The sequence below is a fragment of the Adiantum capillus-veneris genome, chromosome 3 (genome assembly GCF_014529385.1).
Source record: "Adiantum capillus-veneris isolate H3 chromosome 3, ASM1452938v2, whole genome shotgun sequence".
Classification (NCBI taxonomy): domain Eukaryota; kingdom Viridiplantae; phylum Streptophyta; class Polypodiopsida; order Polypodiales; family Pteridaceae; genus Adiantum; species Adiantum capillus-veneris.
Window position 1 is genome coordinate 80,668,663 of NC_140933.1, and position 22,922 is coordinate 80,691,584.

The 22,922-nt window shown below is 44.1% G+C and overlaps 1 protein-coding gene across 1 annotated transcript in view; it reads right to left on the reverse strand.

The window, feature by feature from the left end:
- Positions 1-5,802: 5,802 nt before the first annotated feature.
- CSD2 (copper/zinc superoxide dismutase 2) overlaps positions 5,803-22,922 on the reverse strand; it is a 37,648-nt gene continuing 20,528 nt past the window's right edge. The window contains exon 8 of the mRNA XM_086508798.1: positions 5,803-6,032. Within this exon, the coding sequence (XP_086364924.1) occupies positions 6,007-6,032 (26 nt within the window). The 3' untranslated portion in view covers positions 5,803-6,006. The remainder of the gene's footprint in view (positions 6,033-22,922) is intronic.

The following is a 22,922-nucleotide window of genomic DNA, read 5'->3' on the forward strand; positions in this document are numbered from 1 at the left end:
GCAGCACCTTCACTTACACACAATCTTCCACACTCCTTTCTGAGCTTCCACAAGAGCATACATCACTCTCAACTGAGCTCACAAGCTCCCATTGCATTCTCACAGCAAGTCTTCTGCTTTCTTAATCTCTCTACCGTCGAGAGAGAGCGAGCTATCGCCTCGAAGCTCTCAAAGCCGTCGTGCTCTCCGCGGTCACCATAGCTCTGATACCAATTGAAGGGGATCGGGGAGCACCACAGACGGAGAGTGAGAGAGAGAGAGAAGGAGACACACGACACAGATATGGGTGGGGAGACTGTGAAGTGGAAGCTCCCCCTATACAGTATACTCACTATAAGTATAGGATAACAGTGGGCGGGCGCCCATGACCTGGGTGACCGGTCAAGGCACATAGGCCTTAACCCCAACAGGGGGGACGCAAAAATGCACACATGCTAATTAGGATATGGTCAAGATTTGATCAACGCATAGTCAATCATGGTAAATGGAGATAAGCTTGTTCAACCATAGAAAATGGACATAATTTTAATCAAAGTGGCATGTCATGGCTTGATATGGTTATGTGAAATCTAAATGCATCACATAGAACCTTATAGAATCTATTTTTAATGTGTTTTGGGGAGGTAGAAACCATAGTCAAGGTGGCGAGTTGACAAAAGTCAAGCATGCAAATACCAAACCTGGTTATGTAATGGTCTGATGGAAAACAAAAAGGAGAAGAGCACGCATTCAAATTTGTGCCCTCATTGGAGCAACGTGTTGCAAACATGAAGATAAAAGGTGTTTCGGGTGCCGTTCGAACCTTGCACATATTTTCTATAGTATACCCTGAGTGAGTCAATGGTAATGCCAGATATAATGTAATGATGTGATGACAACCCAATCTCATTTAAGCTTTAACTTGTATCTCTTAAGTTCTTAGTTTATTCCTAAACTAGTTATTTAGTTGTTGCCCACGTATAAATAACACTTTATAGAATGTGAATGAGCTTTTCACCTAATCTCTACGCAAGAATTTTCTTCTTATTTGATTGAATATCAAGCTTTCGTAGCTTACAAGCTTGGTTTTTACTCTTATGTATAAGCAGTTAAGAGCTTCTCTCCTTCTCTACTTTCTTATACTCTCTGTTGACTGCGTGTGCTCTTTGTTTCTCACAATGCAAGTATGCATTGTGTGCATGCTTGTGACCTTGTAGTGAGAAGTGATCCTTTAATGCTTGTGCACATGCTCTTTTGACTTTGTGTGTGTTTGCACGCACACGTGATTTCTCATTTTATGTGATTCAAGGATTGCATATATTGTAAATCGTAATGCTTAATTAGACGCCCTCACTCAAGCCTTCACTTATTGATAAAGTATTACAAAGACAATTGACATGTTGATGTAGAATGGAGTGAACAATTGCTATTTGTCTCTTAGAATTTACCATTTGTTTTTGTTGGGTTTTTTTTTTGTTTTGTTTTTTTTTTTTGGGGGGGGGGGGGGGGGGGGATGCACACATGCTAATTAGGATATGGTCAAAAGCTTTGATCAACGCATAGTCAACCATGGTAAATGAAGATAAGTTTGTTCAACCATAGAAAATGGAGATAATTTTAATCAAAGTGGTGTATCATTAGTTGATATGGTTATGTGAAATCTAAATGCATCACATAGAACCTTATTGAATAGTCCCCAAAGAGTTGGTCTAACGGTAAGGCTTTGGACTCTCAACCTATGGGTTGTGGGTTCAAATCCCCCATTGGGCTACACTCTAGAGGGACACCTTGTGCTCACTTGGTGTTCACGTTGCTAGGGCTCTTGCCCTTGGACACTCGAGTGCATCCTCCTCATGGGGTGGGTCACCCGAGGAGGAGGTTCCTAGCTGGTTGCTACGAGTTCTCTCCGTCGTTCTCAGCATGTGGTGCATCAATTAGGTGGCCATGGTGATGCCTACGCGTGGCTCTTGCCCGATGGTACGCGGCCCTTGCCCGACCATGTAACATGGCTAATATTTGGAAGGGATAAGCACCTCCCCCTGTGAGCCCTATGGTGTGTCGAAAAAAAAAAACCTTATTGAATATATTTTTAATGTGTTTTGCGGAGGTAGAAACCATAGTCAAGGTGGCAAGTTGACAAAAGTCAACCATGCAAATACCAAACCTGGTCATGTAATGGTCTGATGGAAAACAAAAAGGAGAAGAGCACACATTCAAGTTTGTGCGCTCATTGGAGCAACATGTTGCAAACATGAAGATTAAAGGTGTTTTGGGTGCTATTCGAACATTGCACGTATTTTCTATAGGATACCCCGAGTGGTTAAATGGTAATGCCAGATATAATGTAATGATGTGATGTCAGCCCAATTTCTCATTTGAGCTCCAATTTGTATCTCCTAAGTTCTTAGTTTATTCCTAAACTAGTTAGTTAGTTGTCGCCCACGTATAAGTAGCACTTTATAGAATGTGAATGAGCTTTTCACCTAATCTCTAAGCAAGAATTCTCTTCTTCTTCGGTGCAATCTCAAGCTTTCATAGCTTACAAGCTTGGTTTTTAGTCTTATGTGAAAGCAATGAAGAGCTTCTCTCCTTCTCTACTTTCTTATACTCTCTATTGAGTGTGTGTGCTTTTTGTTTCTCACGAAGCAAGTATGCGATGTGTGCATGTATGTGAGCCTCTAGCAAGAAGTGATCCTTTAATGCTTGTGCATGTGCTCTTTGACTCTATGTGCGTGCGTGCGTGCGTGCATGTGTGCGCATGTGTGTGTGTGTGCACGCGCGCGTGTGCGAGCACGCACTCATTTTATGTGATTCAAGAATTGCATTTATTATAATTCGCATTGCTTAATTAGGTGCCTCACTCAAGCCTTCACTTATTGCTAAAGTATTAAGAAGACAATTGACATGTTGATATAGCATGGAGTGTGCACTTGCTATTTGTCTCTTAGAATTTACCGGTTGATTTTTTTTGGGGTTTTGGGGGGGGGGGGGGGGGGGGGGGGGGTTGGGGTTAGGATATGGTCAACCTGTGATCAACGCATAGTCAACCATGGTAAACGCAGATAAGCTTGTTCAACCATAGAAAATGGAGATAATTTTAATCAATGTGGAGTATCATGGCTTGATATGGTTGTGAAATCTAAATTCATCACATAGAACCTTATTGAATCTATTTTTAATGTCTTTTGGGGAGGTTGAAACCATAATCAGCATTGATGGAAAAAAAAAAAGGAGAAGAGGACACATTCAAGTATGTGCCCTCATTGGAGCAACCAATTGCAAACATGAAGATAAAAGGTGTTTTGGGCATCGTTCGAAAATTGGACGTATTTTCCGTAGTATACCCTGAGTGGTTCAATGGTAATGCCAAATATAATGTAATGATGTGATCACAGCCCAATCTCATTTGAGCTCCACTTTGTATCTCCTGAGTAACACTTTATAGAATGTGAACGAGCTTTTCACCTAATCTCTAAGCAAGAATTCTCTTCTTCTTGGGTGCAATGTCAAGCTTCCATAGCTTACAAGCTTGGTTTGTACTTTTGTAAAAGCAATGAAGAGCTTCTGTCCTCCTCTACTTTCTTTTACTCTCTATTGAGTGTGTGTGCTCTTTGTTTCTCACAATGCAAGTATGCACTGTGTGCATGCCTGTGTGCGCGCTCAATTCCACGTGTGTGTGTGTGTGCGCGCACGTGCACGCACTCTCATTTTATGTGATTCATGAATTGTATTTTTTGTAAATCGCATTGCTTAATTAGACGCGTCACTCAAGCCTTCACTTATCGCTAAAGTATTAAGAAGACAATTGACATGTTGATGTTGCACTTGCTATTTGTCTTAGAATTTACAAGTTGCTTTTTGTTTTTTTCTTTGCAATGTTTCAAATTGAACTAAAAGTGGTTTCCTGCTCTACCAAGTAGGCATATAGGTGAAGATCAATTCTAAGATCAAATCTATGCCAAAGCTACAATACAAGTCGATTTAAATTTCATAGATGGGTCCCTTTACCCTCTTTACCTTATTTCATAGATGGGGTCCCTTTAGTCTCTTTACCTTGCAACCCTTCTGCTTTTCCTTCAGGAAGTGTTCATATGCAAGTAGGTAATGGTTTGTCATTAGGGTGCCTAGCTTGAAACACTTTAGATATTTTATTGTCACTTTGACCTAGCTCCTGCACCGTTGCACACTCACAGGTTGTGTGGTATGACTGGAGACAAGCTCATGCTCCGCTTTTGGAGGTCAAGGACAACAAGGGGTGTGACCAAGCGACAAGGCTCGAGTGAACGAGGGAACACAATGGGGATAGGTGGTAATATTACTCAATGTGTATCAATACTCAACTTAACAGATCGTATGCGCGCACGCAAACGCACACACGAGCGGAACGAAGCACCACTATATAAGTGTCCAGTATGAGTTTGGTGTAGCACAACCGCTAGATTTGTAACTTATGGTGTGAGAGCTTTATAGGAGCATGGTGCAAGCTACCAAGGACGGCACTCGAAATGGGTCTAATGAGCTCTCCTCCTATCGATCTAGTTTCTAACGATCGACTTAATTTAGAATCGAGTAACTGGGCAACAGAGACATCTCCCTTTGTATATTATTCAAGGGATCCTCATTAGGCCAAGCCAGTAAGAGGGCGAGTTCCACAATATGGTGAAACTAGCATGCTTGAACCTGACATGTAAAGGAATAAGGGCTTTCAAAAAAAAGTAAAAATTTTCGTACTCAGTAAACTTAGGCTTAGATTCTTGAAAACTATTCAAATTGTTTGAAACTTTTGCACATTTGCAAAAGTTCCCCAAACACGCCATCTTCTTTCATGGGGAATCACACCTAATTTAGTGTGTGAGAGTACAGGCAGGCACACTAACAAGATGTGCTAGTAGTACAAGAGCATTCGTGCTAAATTTCTAGCAAGGCCTCTCTCCGTCTGGAATAAGAGATCTTGAGTTCAAATCTCCTCGTCGGATAGATCTTTAAGGTCTCTTAGGACAGTTTCCTACAACATTAAAATTATCTTCCTCTTCTTCTTCTCTCTTCTTCTTCTCTCTTCTTCTTCTTCTTCTCCTCTCTCTCTCTCTCTCTCTCTCTCTCTCTCTCTCTCTCTCTCTCTCTCTCTCTCTCTCCAACTCCAAGCACAAAAATAACTACAACAATCAGCCATATTATCTCCGTCTGCAACAAAAGATGTATCAAACACAAGGGCAGAACCCCACTTCTTTTCTGTACTCAAACTCGGCCCTAGAGATACAAGCAACGAAAAGTTCAAGTTTAAGATGCCAATTAGGAAGTTGGCCTAGTGGTAAAGGTAAGGGCTTTACGCACACCCACTATGGTTAAACCCTTGAGACATGAGGGTGTGGGTGAGTGGGCGCAATCCCGCAAAACTAGTCGAGCAAAGCTTCAAATGGCTTAATATAATAACAATAATAAAAGATGCCAATGAGGAAGTCCAGCTTGATCAAATTGGGTGGGCAAGGACAAGTTCAAAGTGGTGGATTTCAATCTTTGCAACCCACAATTAGTCATTGCCACAGCTCGAGTTCGGTGCTCTCAAAAACACACCACTAAGCATCCATCCTCTATCCTAAATGGATCTCAAACTCCACCTTCGACCATGCAGTAGGCTATTTAATTAATACCATGCAGTAGGCATTCTATTTAATTAATTAGGACGCCTTGTTTCCTTTGAAACCTTATTTTAATTTCAGTCCGTGGATGCTTCACATACAAGCTCAGACACTAGGTATTCCGAAACATTTGGGGATGGCAAAACAGAGAGGGGAAGGGGGGGGAGATGATTTTGAGACCACTAAATTTAGAAAAACCAATCCTACTAGATCCTCTTATGTGAATGTCCAAGTGTTCGAACATTCATGAATCTGTACATCGAAACCATACTGTCCCATGATTTATCAAAAAGGTCAAGGAAATTAGAGCCTGTTTGAAGAAATGAAAAACACTCAATAATGACTATTCAAAATCGTGCAAGCACTGCCTCTCGACTGGCTCAGTCCGTAGCTAATTGGGTGTCAACCCAACCACACCTGCAGATAAAATATCTCTCTCTCTCTCTCTCTCTCTCTCTCTCTCTCTCTCTCTCTCTCTCTCTCTCTTTTTTAAAACAAATCTGCAAGCTATCTGATATACATGAAGCAACCATTGTCTCCTCCTATATGGTATCCTAAGCAGCTTCCCTTGTCCACAAGAAGTCCTCATGTAAAACCTGCACTCTGAATCTGATCATGGGAGCTCTCTCTGGATCGAGGCTGAACAGTATAGGCTGATCTGTCTGGCAAGCCCATTCAATTGCCTCATAGAAAGTGAAGATGTTATTCAAAATCCAGCAGTCCTACACAAAACTTGTCTGTGTAGCATGGATGAGATCGGGCATAAAGGTCGTATTGATCATGCGAGCAAAGATCTTACACACCGAGAACATGAGAGTGATCAGTCTCCACGGTTGCACGGACAATGTATCTCCGCCTTTCGGTATAAGAGAAATAAGTCATGAATACATAGAGGCAAACATCTCTTCTGTGTCAAATATGTGCCGTAAACTAGAAAGCATAGCGGGGCTGAGAGCATTGGAGACGGGAGGGCACCACGTGCCAATGGAAAAGAATAGACTGAACAAACTTTGAGCACTTCAGAACAAGAGAGAGTTGAAGTGGGGGCAAACAGCCTTTGAGAGAGATGCAGTTCCACCAGGAGCAAACCGGAACCATCAAAAGCCACCAGCGGTGAGCATCACCCGCCAACTGGTAGAACTTGATAGCAACATGCAATGGAAAGACAGAAGGAAAAGAGCTATCTGTGACAAAGATGAGAGAGAAGAGGCAACCGACATCAACAAGAAACTGCAAGATGATGCCACAAGAATCAAGATGCACAACAGAAGTCACAAGCTAAACTGACGTGGCAAACACAGTAGATCTGACCAACTTGCTGACAACTACCAAGGGGCCTAAACACTAACAAAAGAAGAAGACCAACTTACTAAAGACGGCCAAGGGGCCTAAAACCCAAAAGGGGTTAGGATTCCTACCAACTTGCAGATCCGAGCCGAGGAGCCTCGACACTAAAAGTACCAAGCAGCAGGACAAACTCACGCAAAGCTGATAACGTGGCCGACTGTACGAACAGGCCCAAAAATTCCAATGATTGATGTACGAATTTTCTCAAATTTTACTGACAGCTTTTGGGATGCCAGATTTTGGTCCTGAAGCTTTTAGAAGTACTGCTTTTCATCTAACTCTTTTTTGGGAGAGGCCAAGGGTCTTTAAATATGTATACAGGGTTCTCACTTTGGCATTCCACCTTATGGGGAAGTACAGCAGAGTCCAAGAATTTGTACCTTGTTGGAGCAATATAAAGAACTACTGTAAGGGACGCCAAGGTTTGGGGTCACCACCACTCCGTGCCATGTGGATTCTCTCTCTCTCTCTCTCTCTCTCTCTCAAAACATCCTTTGGAAACTTTGAACATTGCATCTTACCCAAAAATCAACCTTCACAAACATGCTTCTAAGGTGCTTCAAGAGGTGGCAAAGAAGCAACCATCTCAAATTCCTACAAACGTGGCAAACTGGAAAAATTTAGATGCCTTGAACGTGCATGCCAAAGTTCTGCATCTGAAGCAGCCTTTGAACCCAAAACTGCATTTACAAAAATTCTACCTATACTTCTCGTACACAGTGAGCTTATACTACCCACGACACAAAATTCCAGATGCAAACTACTTTATCACCAAAACTCGGGCCATGAACTTTACGTCTGTCATCCACAAATTTGATAATAAGACCAAGTCTATCAAGTCCAAATACATACAAAAGGTTCCTTTTGATCCCTCGTACACAAAGTGTTTCAAAAAGTGTCATAAAATCTAATATATAACCAACCCAAATGATTGTCTCAACCATCTTCCTCTAATCCTTCGGAAAAGAACTCTCAAAATGAATCTAAGGGTAAAGCTAAAACACTTGCTAAACCTAACCTCGCTCCTGATGAAAAAGTCGCAGAAGGAATTGTAGGAGGATACATAACGGCAGAAGAAAAATTCATTATGCTAAGGAAGGTCGTTGTTATCAATGTCACGTCAAGGGTCACATTAAAGCGGCTTGTCCTAAGACAGCAGCCCCACCTAAAGAACCTAAGGCAGCCACAGCAACTACAAGCACTTTAATGAACCAAGTTAAATCTTCTCATGTCTCTAACACACACATTGATGAGTCTCTCATGAAGTGTCATGGTGATGTAAAGGGTCAACGTTTTATCATATTGTTTGATCCAGGTAGTATGCATGATGTGATTAGTGCCTCTTGTTGAGAGAGCCCGCCTAGAGGTTAGTCAGATATCTCCTCTCGAGGTCTCTGGCTTCACTCACGGTATGGACTCTCTCATCACGAAAGAATGCCTTTATGTGTTGTTTATAGTTCAACAAGCTGCTTTCCGCAGGAAATTTCTCGTGTCTCCTCTTTCAGGATGTGATATGCTTTTGGACATTAGGTGGTTTCGTGAGCATAACCCTCTCATTGATTGGAAGGCCAACACTCTCACATTAAATGCCAAGAGTGACTCTCCCATGATCATTCGTGCTGAGCAAGGTCTGCATTCTTTGCCTCTCATTTCTCATGTGCAGGTAAAGCGTGAATTACGACGAGGAGCAAAAGCGGCATTCATCTATGTGCTCCAGTTTTCCAGAGTATTCACGCTGTCACGAGGACGTGGCAACTGCTAACCTTAGTTGTTGGTTTCTTTCCAATAATTTTTGTTTAATTTTTGAGACCCTCTTTTTGAAGTTGCAAATGGTCGGACATTGTATGGCCAATGTGAATAGTAGTTTCACCCGCAAACGGAAAGTTGGTCGGCACTGGAATTCGTACAGTAAGAGGATTTCTAGGCTCAGTTCAAGGTCGTGTAGGTCCCCCCATCGCACTTAGCAAGTTGGTGGATACTAGGAAGTGAACTCGATAAAGGCCTAAAGTCAAGGTGTGATTACCAAAAGAAAGTATCCGACAGTTGGGTCACATTGCACTTTTGGATGCGGTCCCAATGAGGATAGATGGTCAGATGACCAGTGGGAGCCCAACGGAAGCATCTCCTAAAATTTAGGGAACTGCTATTTTGGGCCATGAAATGTGTTCGCGTCATTACCTCCGGTATGACAAGGGGAACATTTTATTACTTTGCTGCAAAGTCAACTGATGCACCAGTTGAGAGATTTTTAAGCGGGAAGCCCAATGCGGAAAATTGCATGTATGAGCGCCAAGTGGCACTTTTTGGCCAATTTACCTGTTTGGAACAACAAAACTCGTAACTGACTTTTTGGAGCAGTTTTGGAGGCTGATAACTCTGATTTTCAGCCATTTCTCTCCATTTTTGAGCTTCCCATGACTTTACCTAGGACCAAGGAGCTCATTTTCAACATTGGAAGGCATCAGATGTGTGTTTGCAAGGTTGTTTTGCTGCGTTTTCAGCGATATGCAGGTTTTAGCAGCCATGGAAATCTTCCCCTTTTTGCATCTATTTGTTCACAGATGCATTACTGGTCAAGGGCAGCAGAGGGGGCGCTCGATTTATGCTGGGGGGATGCTTCATTGAGAACCTGTCTCACAGGTTAAGAGCTATGGAGTGCTTTCTTTCCCTCCCATGTACAGTGTGGTGCTAGGAGTGATAACCTGCACACTACACACTGCTCTCTCTCTCCCCTACGTCCAGTTATGTGATGCCCCACAGGAGGACTCTTCATTTGACTGATGTACAACTGTGTGGTTTCATGCTTTTGTGCTGAGGCAAGAGCCTCCTTGAGCAGGAACAGGGGTAGCTAACTGCTACTCCAAAGCAGGCACCGATAAGGGTCATAACCTCACCGTACACGTGCGTTTTCAGCGCTGTGTATGCGCTGTAAATTGACTGTTTTTCAGCCATACGGACGCCAGAACCATTGGGAATAGTGCCCCACTGGCAGAGGACAGTTAGGGGACTAGTTGGGGCTGAAAACAGGGCAAAAACAAGTAAATACAACGTGCTGAATTTACTGTTTTTGGGCAGGAATCAGAGGGTTTATGCCAGTGGAAGAGAGTTCCAGCAGGGGAATTGGTTTCGCGCAAGTTTTGGGGCTGTTATGCTGCCGAAATTTGGCCAAAACAGGTGGTATCTAGTTGGATATAGACAAAGGATTCCCAGGACTCTACTTTGTAAATTTACCCTCTCAAAGTATAAAGAAATACCGAAAGGGACGCCAAATTTGGGGCCTACAGGTTGTCGACGTCTGCTCGGAGCATTCTAGCTTCCGAGCCGTGTGTGTGCATAAGTGTTAATTCTCGTCTCGCAGGTTCCCTTTGCACGTTCTCTATCTATGTGTGTCTAAAGTAAAGAATTTCGGATGAAAGCCAACGCCTACCGCCCCACCACGGGCCGGTTTCAAGGTTCCATTGCCGGGATATCAATCACTTTTTCCTCAAAGAATGAGCCTCGGTTGTTTTGGGTAAAGACACAGAGTACAGGAACGCGGGATTACACTATGGCCGACAAAGGGAAGGGCATTATGGAAGAGGGTTCCTCTTCATAGGACAGATAAGAAATTCCACATGCTCGCCCTGCCAAAAAGTGGTCAAATTAGGGCTGATTTTTTGCTGCGTTTTTAGGGTTTGCAAGTATGAACCAAGAGGAGATAGGGAGAGGTCTCATGGTGGTAGATTGGCCACTAGATCTCCTGCGGGAGTGATGTGGGTCTGCCAGGTGACACGCTGCTTGCTGATTCTCTGAGGCGATTGCTTGGATTCTATGACGCATTGGCAAATCATCTTGAAATTTGAGCTTGCTTGGTCGTGGGCGGTACGTCAGTGTTGTGGAATTATGCTCGTTTGCAAAGGCAAGAGCCTCTTGCACAGGTAAAAAGTTAAGGGACAGGTTGCAAGATGCTATGTGTGTGGGGGAAGCAGGAGAGAGAGCCCACTTGCTGTCCTATGCAATGAGAGTGAAAGAGAAGGGGAGATTGGCGCAGAAAGAGCACACGCAGAGAAAAACGTGAGAGAGAGAGAGAGCTCGTAGAATTTTTGGGAAAAGCCACGCTATGTCTTTTGGGCTTCACATTTGAGTATATGAGTAAGTGACTAGGGGGCCATTCACACTTGGGCCCCCTCACTTATAAGTCTTTTAACTTATAAGTTAGTAAATACAAGGCACTTAGGCCTTTATTCCCTAACAACCTCCCACCTATAGGCAATGTACCTTGGGAGATCAAAGAATCAGCTAACTATGATACAACAGCTGATCATGCACTTACTCATCCAACACCCATCATCTGACGGCAATATGCAAACCGCTCTGCTGGAAGACTCTTGGTCAAAAGATCTGCAGGGTTGTCATCTGTGTGCACCTTGACAAGTGTAATGCTCTTGTCATCAAGCACACTCCTGATAAAATGATACTTCACCTCTATGTGCTTTGTCTTGGCATGAAAAACAGGATTCCTTGCAAGCATAATAGCACTCTGACTATCACAGTGTAGCACAGGAACCGGTGACTTAATGCCAAGCTCTTCTACCAAACGCATGAGCCACAAAGCTTCTTTGCATGCCTCAGTGGCAGCCACATACTCAGCCTCAGTGGTAGACAAAGCAACACATTTTTGCAGTCTAGAAATCCAAGAAACTGCACCTCCTGTGAATGTAAACACATATCCAGAGGTAGACTTCCTGCAATCTGGATGTCCAGCAAAATCTGCATCTGTAAAGCCATGCACAGATGTCTCACTCTTCCCAAACAAATGCACAAGTCTTTAGTGCCTTTCAAGTATCTCAAGATACACTTCACTGCTTCCCAATGCTTTTTGCCAGGATTGCTCATGTACCTGCTTACCACTCCCACCGCAAATGCAATGTCCGGACGTGTAGCAACCATAGCATACATCAAACTGCCAACGGCTGATGCATAAGGAATCTTGGCCATTTCAGCCCGCATATCATCTGTGTTTGGGCAGTCATGTGCAGTCAGTTTTACATATGGAGGCAGCGGAGTACCAAGTGCCTTTCCCCCATCCATATGAAAACGATGTAGCACCTTATTAACATAATCTCGTTGAGATAGATACAGACGCCTGTTATGTCTATCTCGAGAGATACGCATGCCCAAAATATGATTAGCATCACCAAGATCCTTCATGTCAAAGCGATTCTTTAAGCTTTGCTGTAATGCATCCAACTCCGTGACATTTTTACCCGCAATAAGCATGTCATCAACATACAAAATCAGCAATAGAAGAGATCCATCACTTGCCGTTTTGATATACAAACAGTGATCAGAATTACTTCTTTTGTATCCTTGAGACCTCATGAATGTATCAAACTTGTGATACCATGCACGGGGAGACTGTTTCAAACCATACAAACTCTTCAAGAGTCTACATACTTTCTTCTCTTGCCCCTTTGACACAAAACCTTCTGGCTGCATCATATAGATCATCTCAAGCAAATCGCCATGCAAAAACGCTGTTTTGACATCCATTTGCTTTAACTCCATATCTTCAGAAGCAACCAGGCCTAAAATAAGACGTAATGTGGCAAGCTTTACAACAGGAGAAAAAATCTCATCAAAATCCACACCATGCTTTTGCTTGTACCCTTCAGCAACCAAACGTGCCTTGTACTTAGAAGAAGCATCAGATGTGACCTTGGTCTTGTAAACCCATTTACATGGCAAAGCCTTATGCCCTTTAGGCAAATCAACCAAGTCCCATGTATGGTTTTTCTCCAAAGACTGCATTTCCGAAACCATTGCTTTGAACCATTTCTTACTATCTTCCCGTTGCATAGCCTCTTTATAGCAAGACGGCTCACCACAATCAGTAAGCATGACATAGTCCAAAGACGGTTCATATCTATCGGGGGGCCTTGTCACCCGAGTAGACCTACGCACCCAATGATCCATAACAGGTGGATTTTCAGCCTGTAAACCATCAAAAACAGCAGGCTGTTCAGCCGGTTGCATCGCAACAACGGGCGGTCTAGGAGCATCAACCTGTTCCTCTACCTGTGGTGCATCAATGGCAACTTGTTGGGGCTGATTTTCAGTAGCTAATGGCTGATTTTCAGCACCATTTTCAGCATGTAAAGGCTGCTGAACATTGGGCCTTCTTGGCTGTCCATATGTAACATCTTCACGAAAAACAACCCGGCGCACTTCCTCGACCTTTGTGGGCTGTTTGTGCATGCAATTCTCATTGAAGATGACATCATTGCTGCGTATGATTTTCCGTAATGCGGGATCCCATAATCTATACCCCATTTCACCATCCTCACCATATCCTAGGAAAATGCATTTATGAGACTTTGGTTCTAATTTGGTGCGCAGTTCACTCCGGATGTGAACATAGGCCTCACAACCAAACACTCTTAAATGTGCATATGAGGGTGGCTTGCCAGACCACACCTCCTCAGGCACCTTTCCACCCAAAGCCTTGCTAGGTGAGCGATTAATCAAGTGAATAGCTGTTTGCACAGCTTCTGCCCAAAAAACATGAGGTAATGCAGCATGTGACAGCATACTCCGAACTTACTCTTGTATAGTCCGGTTCAACCTCTCTGCAACTCCATTCTGAGAGGGATTAGAAGGAGCCGTGAGCTCTCTTTTAATACCTTTAGTAGCACAAAAGTCAATAAATGCTTTTGATACATACTCCCCCCCATTGTCTGAGCGCAAAGACCTAAGCTTCTTGTCAGTTTGATTCTCAACAAACGCAAGAAACTTCTTGAAAGTATCCAAAACATCGCTTTTAGCACGTATTGGATACACCTACACCTTACGTGTAGCATCATCGATAAACGAGACAAAATATTTCTTTCCCCCTAAAGACAACTGTGGCATTTCACATACATCGGAATACACTAAGTCTAACCTGTCAGACTTCAAAGAAAGAGACCTTTTGTGCGGTGTTTGACTGTGCTTACCATAAATACAGTGCTCACAATGAGAAAAATCAGCATACCTCAAACACGGCAAATAACCACAACGAGACAGAGTTTCCATTCCTCTTTTACTCATGTGTCCCAACCGGCCATGCCACAAAGAAACACTTGGCTGCTCGGTTACGGCGACAAAATGGTCACGCACACTAGATACATGCAAAGGATACAAAGTGTCCGATTTACAACCCTTGGCTACAATCCGGGCCCCTTTACAAATTTTCCACTTGCTATCACCAAAGGTGGTGTGATAGCCTGCATCATCTAGCTGCCCTGTACTAATCAAACTCTTCTTGAGTTGTGGCAAATGGCGCACTTTGTGCAAAACAAAAGTCATACCATCAGCAAAGGAAAACTGGACACTGCCAATACCTGCAATGTCACATGCATAGTTATCTCCCAAATAAACAGTGCCCTGCACCTCACCTGAGTACTGTGTAAACCAATCCCTATGAGGTGTTACATGAAAGGAGGCACCTGAATCAAGAATCCAAGTATGCATATCCACATCAGAACCCATAGCAAGGGTATGTGCATCCACAGAAGAGGCATTGCGTACGTCAGTGTTGCTGTCACTATCACAACTACTAGCAACATTGATTTCCTCAATCAACACAGTGCTCTTCTTGGCATTTCCCTTGTCCTTTGCATCAGTTTCAGCACCCTTGTTCTTCTCTTTCTTCCACTCATAGCATTCCCGTTTATAATGCCCTTTCTTTCCACAATGATGACACACAACATCTTTCCTACGAGATTTGTTGCGTGCCCTGTCCTTACTGTCAGATTTCTCCCTCTGTTGAGACCTGCCTCTCAAGTGCAATGCATTAGAAGACCCACCTGTGGTGTTCTTCCTGTTCATCTCTTCCATCAAGAGAGAACTCTCTACATCTGCATACTTAAGTGACGCACTTGAGTTACTAAGAGCTGTCCGGAATACATCCCAACTCTCGGGCAATGTGCATAGCAGAAAAGTAGCTTTGAACTCCTCATCAATCGTGAATTTCAGCTCTGTCAGTTGGCTGAAAATAGAATTGAATTCATTGAGGTGCACTGACATGTGCGTACCCTCCTTCATGCGGAGATCCATAAGCTTCTTAAGCCAATACACTTTACTGGCAGCACTCTGCTGTGCATACAACTCGTCTAAACGCTTCCACATGCCCCATGCTGTCTGCTCATTCTCTACATTGAAGAGTAAATTGTCAGACACCGAAAGCATGATCGTGGAGCGAGCCAACTCGTCCACTTCTTCCCATTCTTCAACCTCCATATCAACCGGTTTCACACCCTGTAACTTAATAGGTTTCGCATGTTTCTTCTGCAACATCACATTATAACATTGCTTCTTCCATATAGCAAAGTTATGCGCACCTTCAAGCTTGCGAATGTGCAACAAATTGCCACTTTCACTGCTAGAAGCCATTCTGAGTGATTGCAAACACTGAAACCCTGTTTTGCCGACCTAAACACGCCCAAATGTGCGCAATCGGGCAAAAAACAGCTTGCTGTTACAGAAAAACAGCGAGCAAATTTCACGCGAAATCACCCCAAAACGACGTACATTCACTGCCAAACCCTTACCAAAGGTTTCCACAAGGTGTATACATCATTTGCTTGCTGAAATTCCCTGTTTTAGGGCAAAAATCAGACCTGTAAACACCTGTTTTGCTGAATTTTCAGAACCTCGTTGGTGGAAACACCTGTAAGATTGACCTGTGAGACTTGCCCTAATGAAATTGCATCAAATTGACCCCGAAATTGGTCAATTTCAGCAGAAATAGGCTGCTGTTCGCCAGTTTTTGAAACCCTAATTTTGGGGAAACTGTCACCGGAGGTCGATTCTACACGGTGAGAGGATCCCTTCGCGACAGAGTTGATCGAAAACGGTTGAATATCCTTCCCGCAGCGAGCAAAAACAGAATTCTGATTTGTGTTGCGAAGATGGCTCTCTTGGAAACCCTAATGCTCTGATACCATGTGTGGGGGAAGCAGGAGAGAGAGCCCACTTGCTGTCCTATGCAATGAGAGTGAAGGAGAAGGGGAGATTGGCGCAGAAAGAGCACACGCAGAGAAAAACGTGAGAGAGAGAGAGAGCTCGTAGAATTTTTGGGAAAAGCCACGCTATGTCTTTTGGGCTTCACATTTGAGTATATGAGTAAGTGACTAGGGGGCCATTCACACTTGGGCCCCCTCACTTATAAGTCTTTTAACTTATAAGTTAGTAAATACAAGGCACTTAGGCCTTTATTCCCTAACAATGTGGTGTTCAAGAACTATCCACCTATGCATGCAAAGTGAATGGAAGAGCATGAACTGTCAGAGTCACCAAATGTATTGCAGCTTTACCTTGAGGCCTTTGGGTTACAGCCTACGTATGCCCCAACCCAATGTCTGCAAAGGAGGGGTAATGATAGAGCTAGCACATCAAATGTACTCATAGACTCAGTGCAACAGCAGTGTACAGTTTGACAAAAGTATGAAGGCCTCATTAAGTCATTTGTACATATGTTTTGACAGTCTTTTTTGCGGATATATGCGATGACAAAAGGGTGCTTACCACACAAGATCATCTATGGCATGTATTTATGGTATGCAATCGAGGACGTTTGCGATTTCAAGAGGGGGGTATGTCACGAGGACGTGGCAACTGCTAACCTTAGTTGTTGGTTTCTTTCAATGATTTTTGTTTAATTTTTGAGACCCTCTTTTTGAAGTTGCAAATGGTCGGACATTGTATGGCCAATGTGAACGGTAGTTTCACCCGCAGACGGAAAGTTGGTCGGCACTGAAGTTCATATAGTAAGAGGATGTCTAGGCTCAGTTCAAGGTCATGTAGGTCCCCCCGTCGCACTTAGCAAGTTGGTGGATACTAGGAAGTGAACTCGATAAAGGCCTAAAGTCAAGGTGTGATTACCAACAGAAAGTATCCGACAGTTAGGCCACATTGCATTTTTGGATGCGGTCCCAATGAGGATAGATGGTCAGATGACCAGTGGGAGCCCAACGGAAGCCTCTCCTAAAATTTAGGGAACTGCTATTTTGGGCCATGAAATGTATTCGCGTCATTACCTCCGGTATGACAAGGGGAACATTTTATTACTTTGCTGCAAAGTCAACTGATGCACCAGTTGAGAGATTTTTAAGCGGGAAGCCCAATGCGAAAAATTGCATGTATGAGCGCCAAGTGGCACTTTTTGGCCAATTTACCAAGTTTGGAACAACAAAACTCGTAACTGACTTTTTGGAGCAATTTTGGAAGCTGATAACTCTGATTTTCAGCCATTTCTCTCCATTTTTGAGCTTCCCATGACTTTACCTAGGACCAAGGAGCTCATTTTCAGCATTGGAAGGCATCAGATGCGTGTTTACAGAGCTGTTTTGCTGCGTTTTCAACGATACGCAGGTTTTGGCAGCCATGGAAATCTTTCCCTTTTTGCATCTATTTGTTCATAGATGCATTACAGGTCAAGGGTAGCAGAGGGGGCGCTCGATTTATCGCTAGGGGGATGCTTCATTGAGAACCTGTCTCACAGGTTAAGAGCTATGGAGTGCTTTCTTTCCCTCCCATGTACACTGTGGTGCTAGGAGTGATGACCTGCACACTACACACTGCTCTCTCTCTCCCCTACGTGCAATTATGTGATGCCCACAAGAGGGCTCTTCATTTGACTGATGTACAGCTGTGTGGTTTCATGCTTTTGTGCTGAGGCAAGAGCCTCCTTGAGCAGGAACAGGGGTAGCTAACTGCTACTCCAAAGCAGGCACCGGTAAGGGTCATAACCTCACCGTATAGGTGCATTTTCAGCGCTGTGTATGTGCTGTAAATTGACTGTTTTTCAGCCATACGGACGCCAGAACCATTGGGAATAGTGCCCCACTGGCAAAGGACAGTTAGGGGACTGTTTGGGGCTGAAAACAGGGCAAAAACCAGTAAATACAGCGTGCTGAATTTACTATTTTTGGGCAGGAATCAGAGGGTTTACGCCAGTGGAAGAGAGTTCCAGTAGGGGAATTGGTTTCGCGCAAGTTTTGGGACTGTTATGCTGCTGAAATTTAGCCAAAACAGGTGGTATCTAGTTGGATATAGACAAAGGATTCCCAAGACTCTACTTTATAAATTTACCCTCTCAAAGTATAAAGAAATACCGAAAGGGGCGCCGAATTTGGGGTTTACAGGTTGTCCGCGGCTGCTCGGAGCATTCTAGCTTCCGAGCCGTGTGTGTGCATAAGTGTTAATTCCCATCGCAGGTTCCCTTTGCACGTTCTCTCTCTGTGTGTGTCTAAAGTAAAGAATTTCGGGTGAAAGCCAACGCCAACCGTGTCACCAGCGTGTGACTACTATCTATCTTTTTTGTTGATTTCTTTCTTATTATCTATTTACTTTCACTTTTTGGAAACACCCCTCGGGAAATCTAACTGCCCTGCATTGCATAGCTAGTGTGGAACTGTCCAGAGGGAGTCCAGGCCTGAGGGCAAGAGAGCACTAAGGTTGGACAAGGACTATGGTTAGCCAAGTGGGGTCATTGACTAGCCAAAGTGGAATCCTTTGCTACAGAGGCTACATTTCAGTTCTGGATGTGGCCACAGTGTACAAAGAGGGTCGGATGACCTAGAAAGATACAATGGCAGCATCTCCTAAAATTTAGGGAACTGCTATTTTGGCCCTTGGGACCTGAAAATGTGTTGACATCATTACCTCCGGAATGACAAAGGGAACATTTTCTTACTCTGCCGTGAAGTCAACTGGGCAGCCGGTTGGGAGATTTTTAGGCGGCAACCCGGAAACGGGAAAATGCTTATAAATGTGCCAAGTGGCACCTTCTGGTGCACTTGCCTCATGCAACAAGAAGTGGCGCTGAATTTTAAGCTGGGAGAGGCTCATTTTCAGATTTGTCACAGGTTAAGAGCTATGGAGTGCTTGCTTTCCCTCTTATGCACAGTGCGGTGCCAGGAGTGATGCCCTGCACGCTACGCATTGCCCTCTCTCTCCCCTTTGACAGTATGTTATGCCCCTCTAGTGGGCTCTTCATTTGACCAATGTACAGTTGTGTGGGTTCATGCGCGATTGCCGAGGCAAGAGCCTCTTGCACAGGTACTGGATTAGCTAGCGGCTAATTCCCCCGCAGGTACAGGTGAATTCGGAGAGATTTCACGCCAGAAATCTCGTCCGATTCAAAGGGCAAGTAGCCCTACAGGTGCGGGAGCTCGAGGACTTGCTACGGATGCGACCGGCACGCAAAACGGAGCCCGAAACACTAAATTACAGCCTGCTGTGTATTTTTGCAGGTTTAGGGTTTTGGCCCTAAACGGACCCTAATACCCCCAGGAGGTTCGGGGACGCAAGGGGACCGCTGTACGGGTGATCTGGCGCATTTTCAGGGCTGAAAACAGAGAATTCAGCGTGCTGCAGATTCTCGCCAGGTTTTGCAAAGTGCCCGTATGCGTCGGGAAAGTCAGTCAATGCGTGGGAATACTGACTGTGAAGGGTCCTAGTACAGTTATGCTGCCGAAATCAGGCCGGAACAGTGGAAATTCAGCCGAGTTTGTGCGGGGCAGCTTGTAGGGAACCACAGCGTTTATTCCCTCTTTTGAACAATAAAGAAATACGGAAAGGGGCGCCTAAGTTAGGGGCCAATCTGGTGTCCGTCTACTCATACAGGTGCAATCTAGCAGCTCGTATCCCTCTCCCCTTTGTTGTGTCTTGAAAGTACAGGTAAAATAGACGACTAATAATGGGTGAAAGCTAAATCAAGGTTTGAAGTAAAGTCTGCCGCCCTTTTTGGATTGAACAGGCCGGTTTCAAACCGCCCCACCACGGGCCGGTTTCACAGGCTCCAGACAGGTATTCAGATTTAAGCATCTCTTTTGCAGGATGAACTTCCACTCCGTCTCCACCCGAGCGGCCGGAGGACCATCGCATCGAGCTAATGGAGGGGGCACAGCCTGTCAGTAAGGCCCCCTACCGTTTGAACAAGACACAGGAGGAAGAGTTAGAGAAGCAACTCACGGAGTTGGTGGCTAGAGGATTAATACGTCCTAGTGTAAGTCCTTTTGCTGCTCCTATTTTGTTTGTCCGCAAGAAGGATGGTTCGTTTCGTTTGTGTGTTGATTACAGGGCATTGAACAAGATGACCGTCAAGAACAAGTTTTCGATGCCTCGCATTGAGTATATCCTTGATAGGCTCAATGGGACAAAGGTTTTTAGTAAGGTCGATCTCAAGAGTGGATACCATCAGGTACGGGTGTTTAAGGCAACATCTTCAAGACCGCTTTTCGCACAGAGCGAGGGGAATGGGAGTATGTTGTTATGCCTTTTGGATTGACAAATGCGGTGGGTACATTTAATCGTCTCATGGTAGGCCGTTTCGGTGATATGGTCGGTGTATGTGTGTTCATCTTTCTTGATGATATTCTCATTTTTTCTACATCGTGGGAACAACATGAAAAGGATGTCAAAAGGGTCCACAGTTTCTCTTCAGGGGGTGTCTTTCGACAGTATGAAGAACCAGTATGCGGATTCCAAGTTTGGTGAACAGTGGTTACAGGCTCTTGCTTCCCAAGGGCCAAACAACTATCTCATTTGTGATGGTTTGTTGTATTTTCGTCAATGTTTATGTGTGTTGCCCTCTCTTAGGCCAACCATATTGCATGATGCACATGACTCTCTCGCGAGTGGGCACAGGGAATGAACACGACTTTGGAAAAAACAAAAAGATTGTTTTTTTGGCCTAAAATGCGAAAAGATGTGTTTCGTTATGTCACACAATGCACCATTCCCGATGGACCTTTTCAGGATATCTCCATGGATTTTGTGACTAACCTTCCACCAAGTTTGCATTCAAGGATACTCAATGTTTGACAATTGTTGATCGTTTCATCAAGTTTTGCATGTTGGTTCCTTGTAAAGCCGCAGTCACCGCACAAGATGTAGCACGGTTGTTCATTAAGCATTGGTGCCCCCTCTGTGGTTTGCCAAAATCGATTGTTTCAGATAGGGATGTTAAGTTTATGTCCAATTTTTGACGCGCACTCTTTTAAAATTTTGGCACTAAGTTGAATTTTTCATCGGCTTTTCATCCACGGTCAGATGGTCAGACAGAGATTAACAATCAGTTGGCTTTTGATGTTTTAAAGTCATATGTGCATGATCACCAGTCTCATTGGGAGCTCTATCTCCCATTGGTTCAGGCTATTTTATATTAACTCTTTTTCCTCTGCCATTGGTCGAACCCATATGAGGCAGCTTTTGGCCATCCATTCCAATCACTTTTGACTCGCTTGGTCAGTCAAATGCCTGATGCCAATGCTGAAAGTCAATCATTGGATGAGATTTATGAGCGTGTGAAGCTTCGGCTAAGCAAGGCTCGGGAATCTTATTCACAGCAGGCTAATAAACATCATCAAGATGTTTCACACAGATTTGGATTACGTCTCCCCTCCGACGGAAGATGTCACACTACAGAGATCATTTTCTTACCATACTGGAGGACGAGTTCATTCAACGACCATGCTATATGGACACCTACATGCCACACAACTCACGAGTGGCGATTGGTCAGCTCAAAGTGTCATCACACAGATTAGAGAGCGAGGTGGGGCGAGCTCATGACATTCCCATGGAGGGGAGAGAGTGTAGAGTATGCAGAGAGGAAGTGGAGAGCGAGGAGCATTTTGTTTGCAGATGCAAAGCTTCTGCAGATATAGAGGCCGATACGAGCCCCTATTTAGAGGACAGTCTACCTTCCGAGATATCATGCACTCTCGAGATCAAAGACAATTGGGGCGCTACTTACTAGAGATACAGAGGCACAGGGAGACACTTTTGCAGCCACCTACAGAGACCCCATGAGGGGGAAGACAAGTCACAGATTACAGATTTCTTTCAGACAGCTACACCCCTTCCACTCCCAAACCCACAGAGGGGAGTGACCCTTCAGCAAGCTGAGGCGAATCGTGCCCGATGACGCCCACGTACCAAAGGCCAAGCCCCACGACTCCACCACAAACAGATCGAGGAGATTCATTGAGCTGTTGAGGAGAGACGAGCCCAGGGGATGGCTCACCCAGAGGCGTTCATCAGGGCAGCCCTTGTTCCCGACCCTCCTATGTACTCCATTTTACACCCCCTCCCCCCATTAGCACAGGATGAAGCTAGCTAGATTGGTGCATTCGCATGGTTGTACTAACCTCAGCATATAGACATGCACATATCCCTACTACTAGAGCTCCACCCACCCCCATAGATCTATCACCCACCAGACGTCCTTCTCTCTTTTATTTTGTACCAATCTTAACTATTTTGACTTTTCCAATACAGAAAAGACATACATGTATGCTCGATTTGTCTCATAGGCCGACTTCGGCCTCACATAAAGGTTAAAAGCTCTCTCTCTCTCTCTCTCTCTCTCTCTCTCTCACACACACACACACACACACTAAAGGAAGTAATGCTTGAGGTAGCATCAACACCTAGAACACTTCAAAGGGTGTTAGTAAGAGAGGGCCTCGGGCGTCACTGAAGTAACAACATTCTCCATTGGCAAAGATGGTTCTTGGTAGGCAGATACTCTTGAAAAAAACTTGGAAATAAAGCACCCATAAAATCTCACCGACAACACAAGAAGGCCTGCCCACTGTAGGCCATTACATGAAATTATCCAACACAAGTTTTCAAAAAAAATACAGTTCTTTTATTAAAATCCCGGTTCCTGTGAAAAGGCTGCCGGCATCCCAAAGTGAACTCTATATTTATACAGAAAAAAACTATGCAAGTAATAAACTATGTATGAGGCTAGTAAAGATTCAGTATCTAAGCATCATCATTTTAGCTTTTACAAGATGCACATAATTCATTTCATTCCCTTCCAGCCCCTTGCCCATTTTTCTTTTCTTTTTTCAATGCCTATGAATATGCCTTCAATACCAGCTTGAGCCTCACCATACCAGTAACCAAACCACTCAAACTTCAATA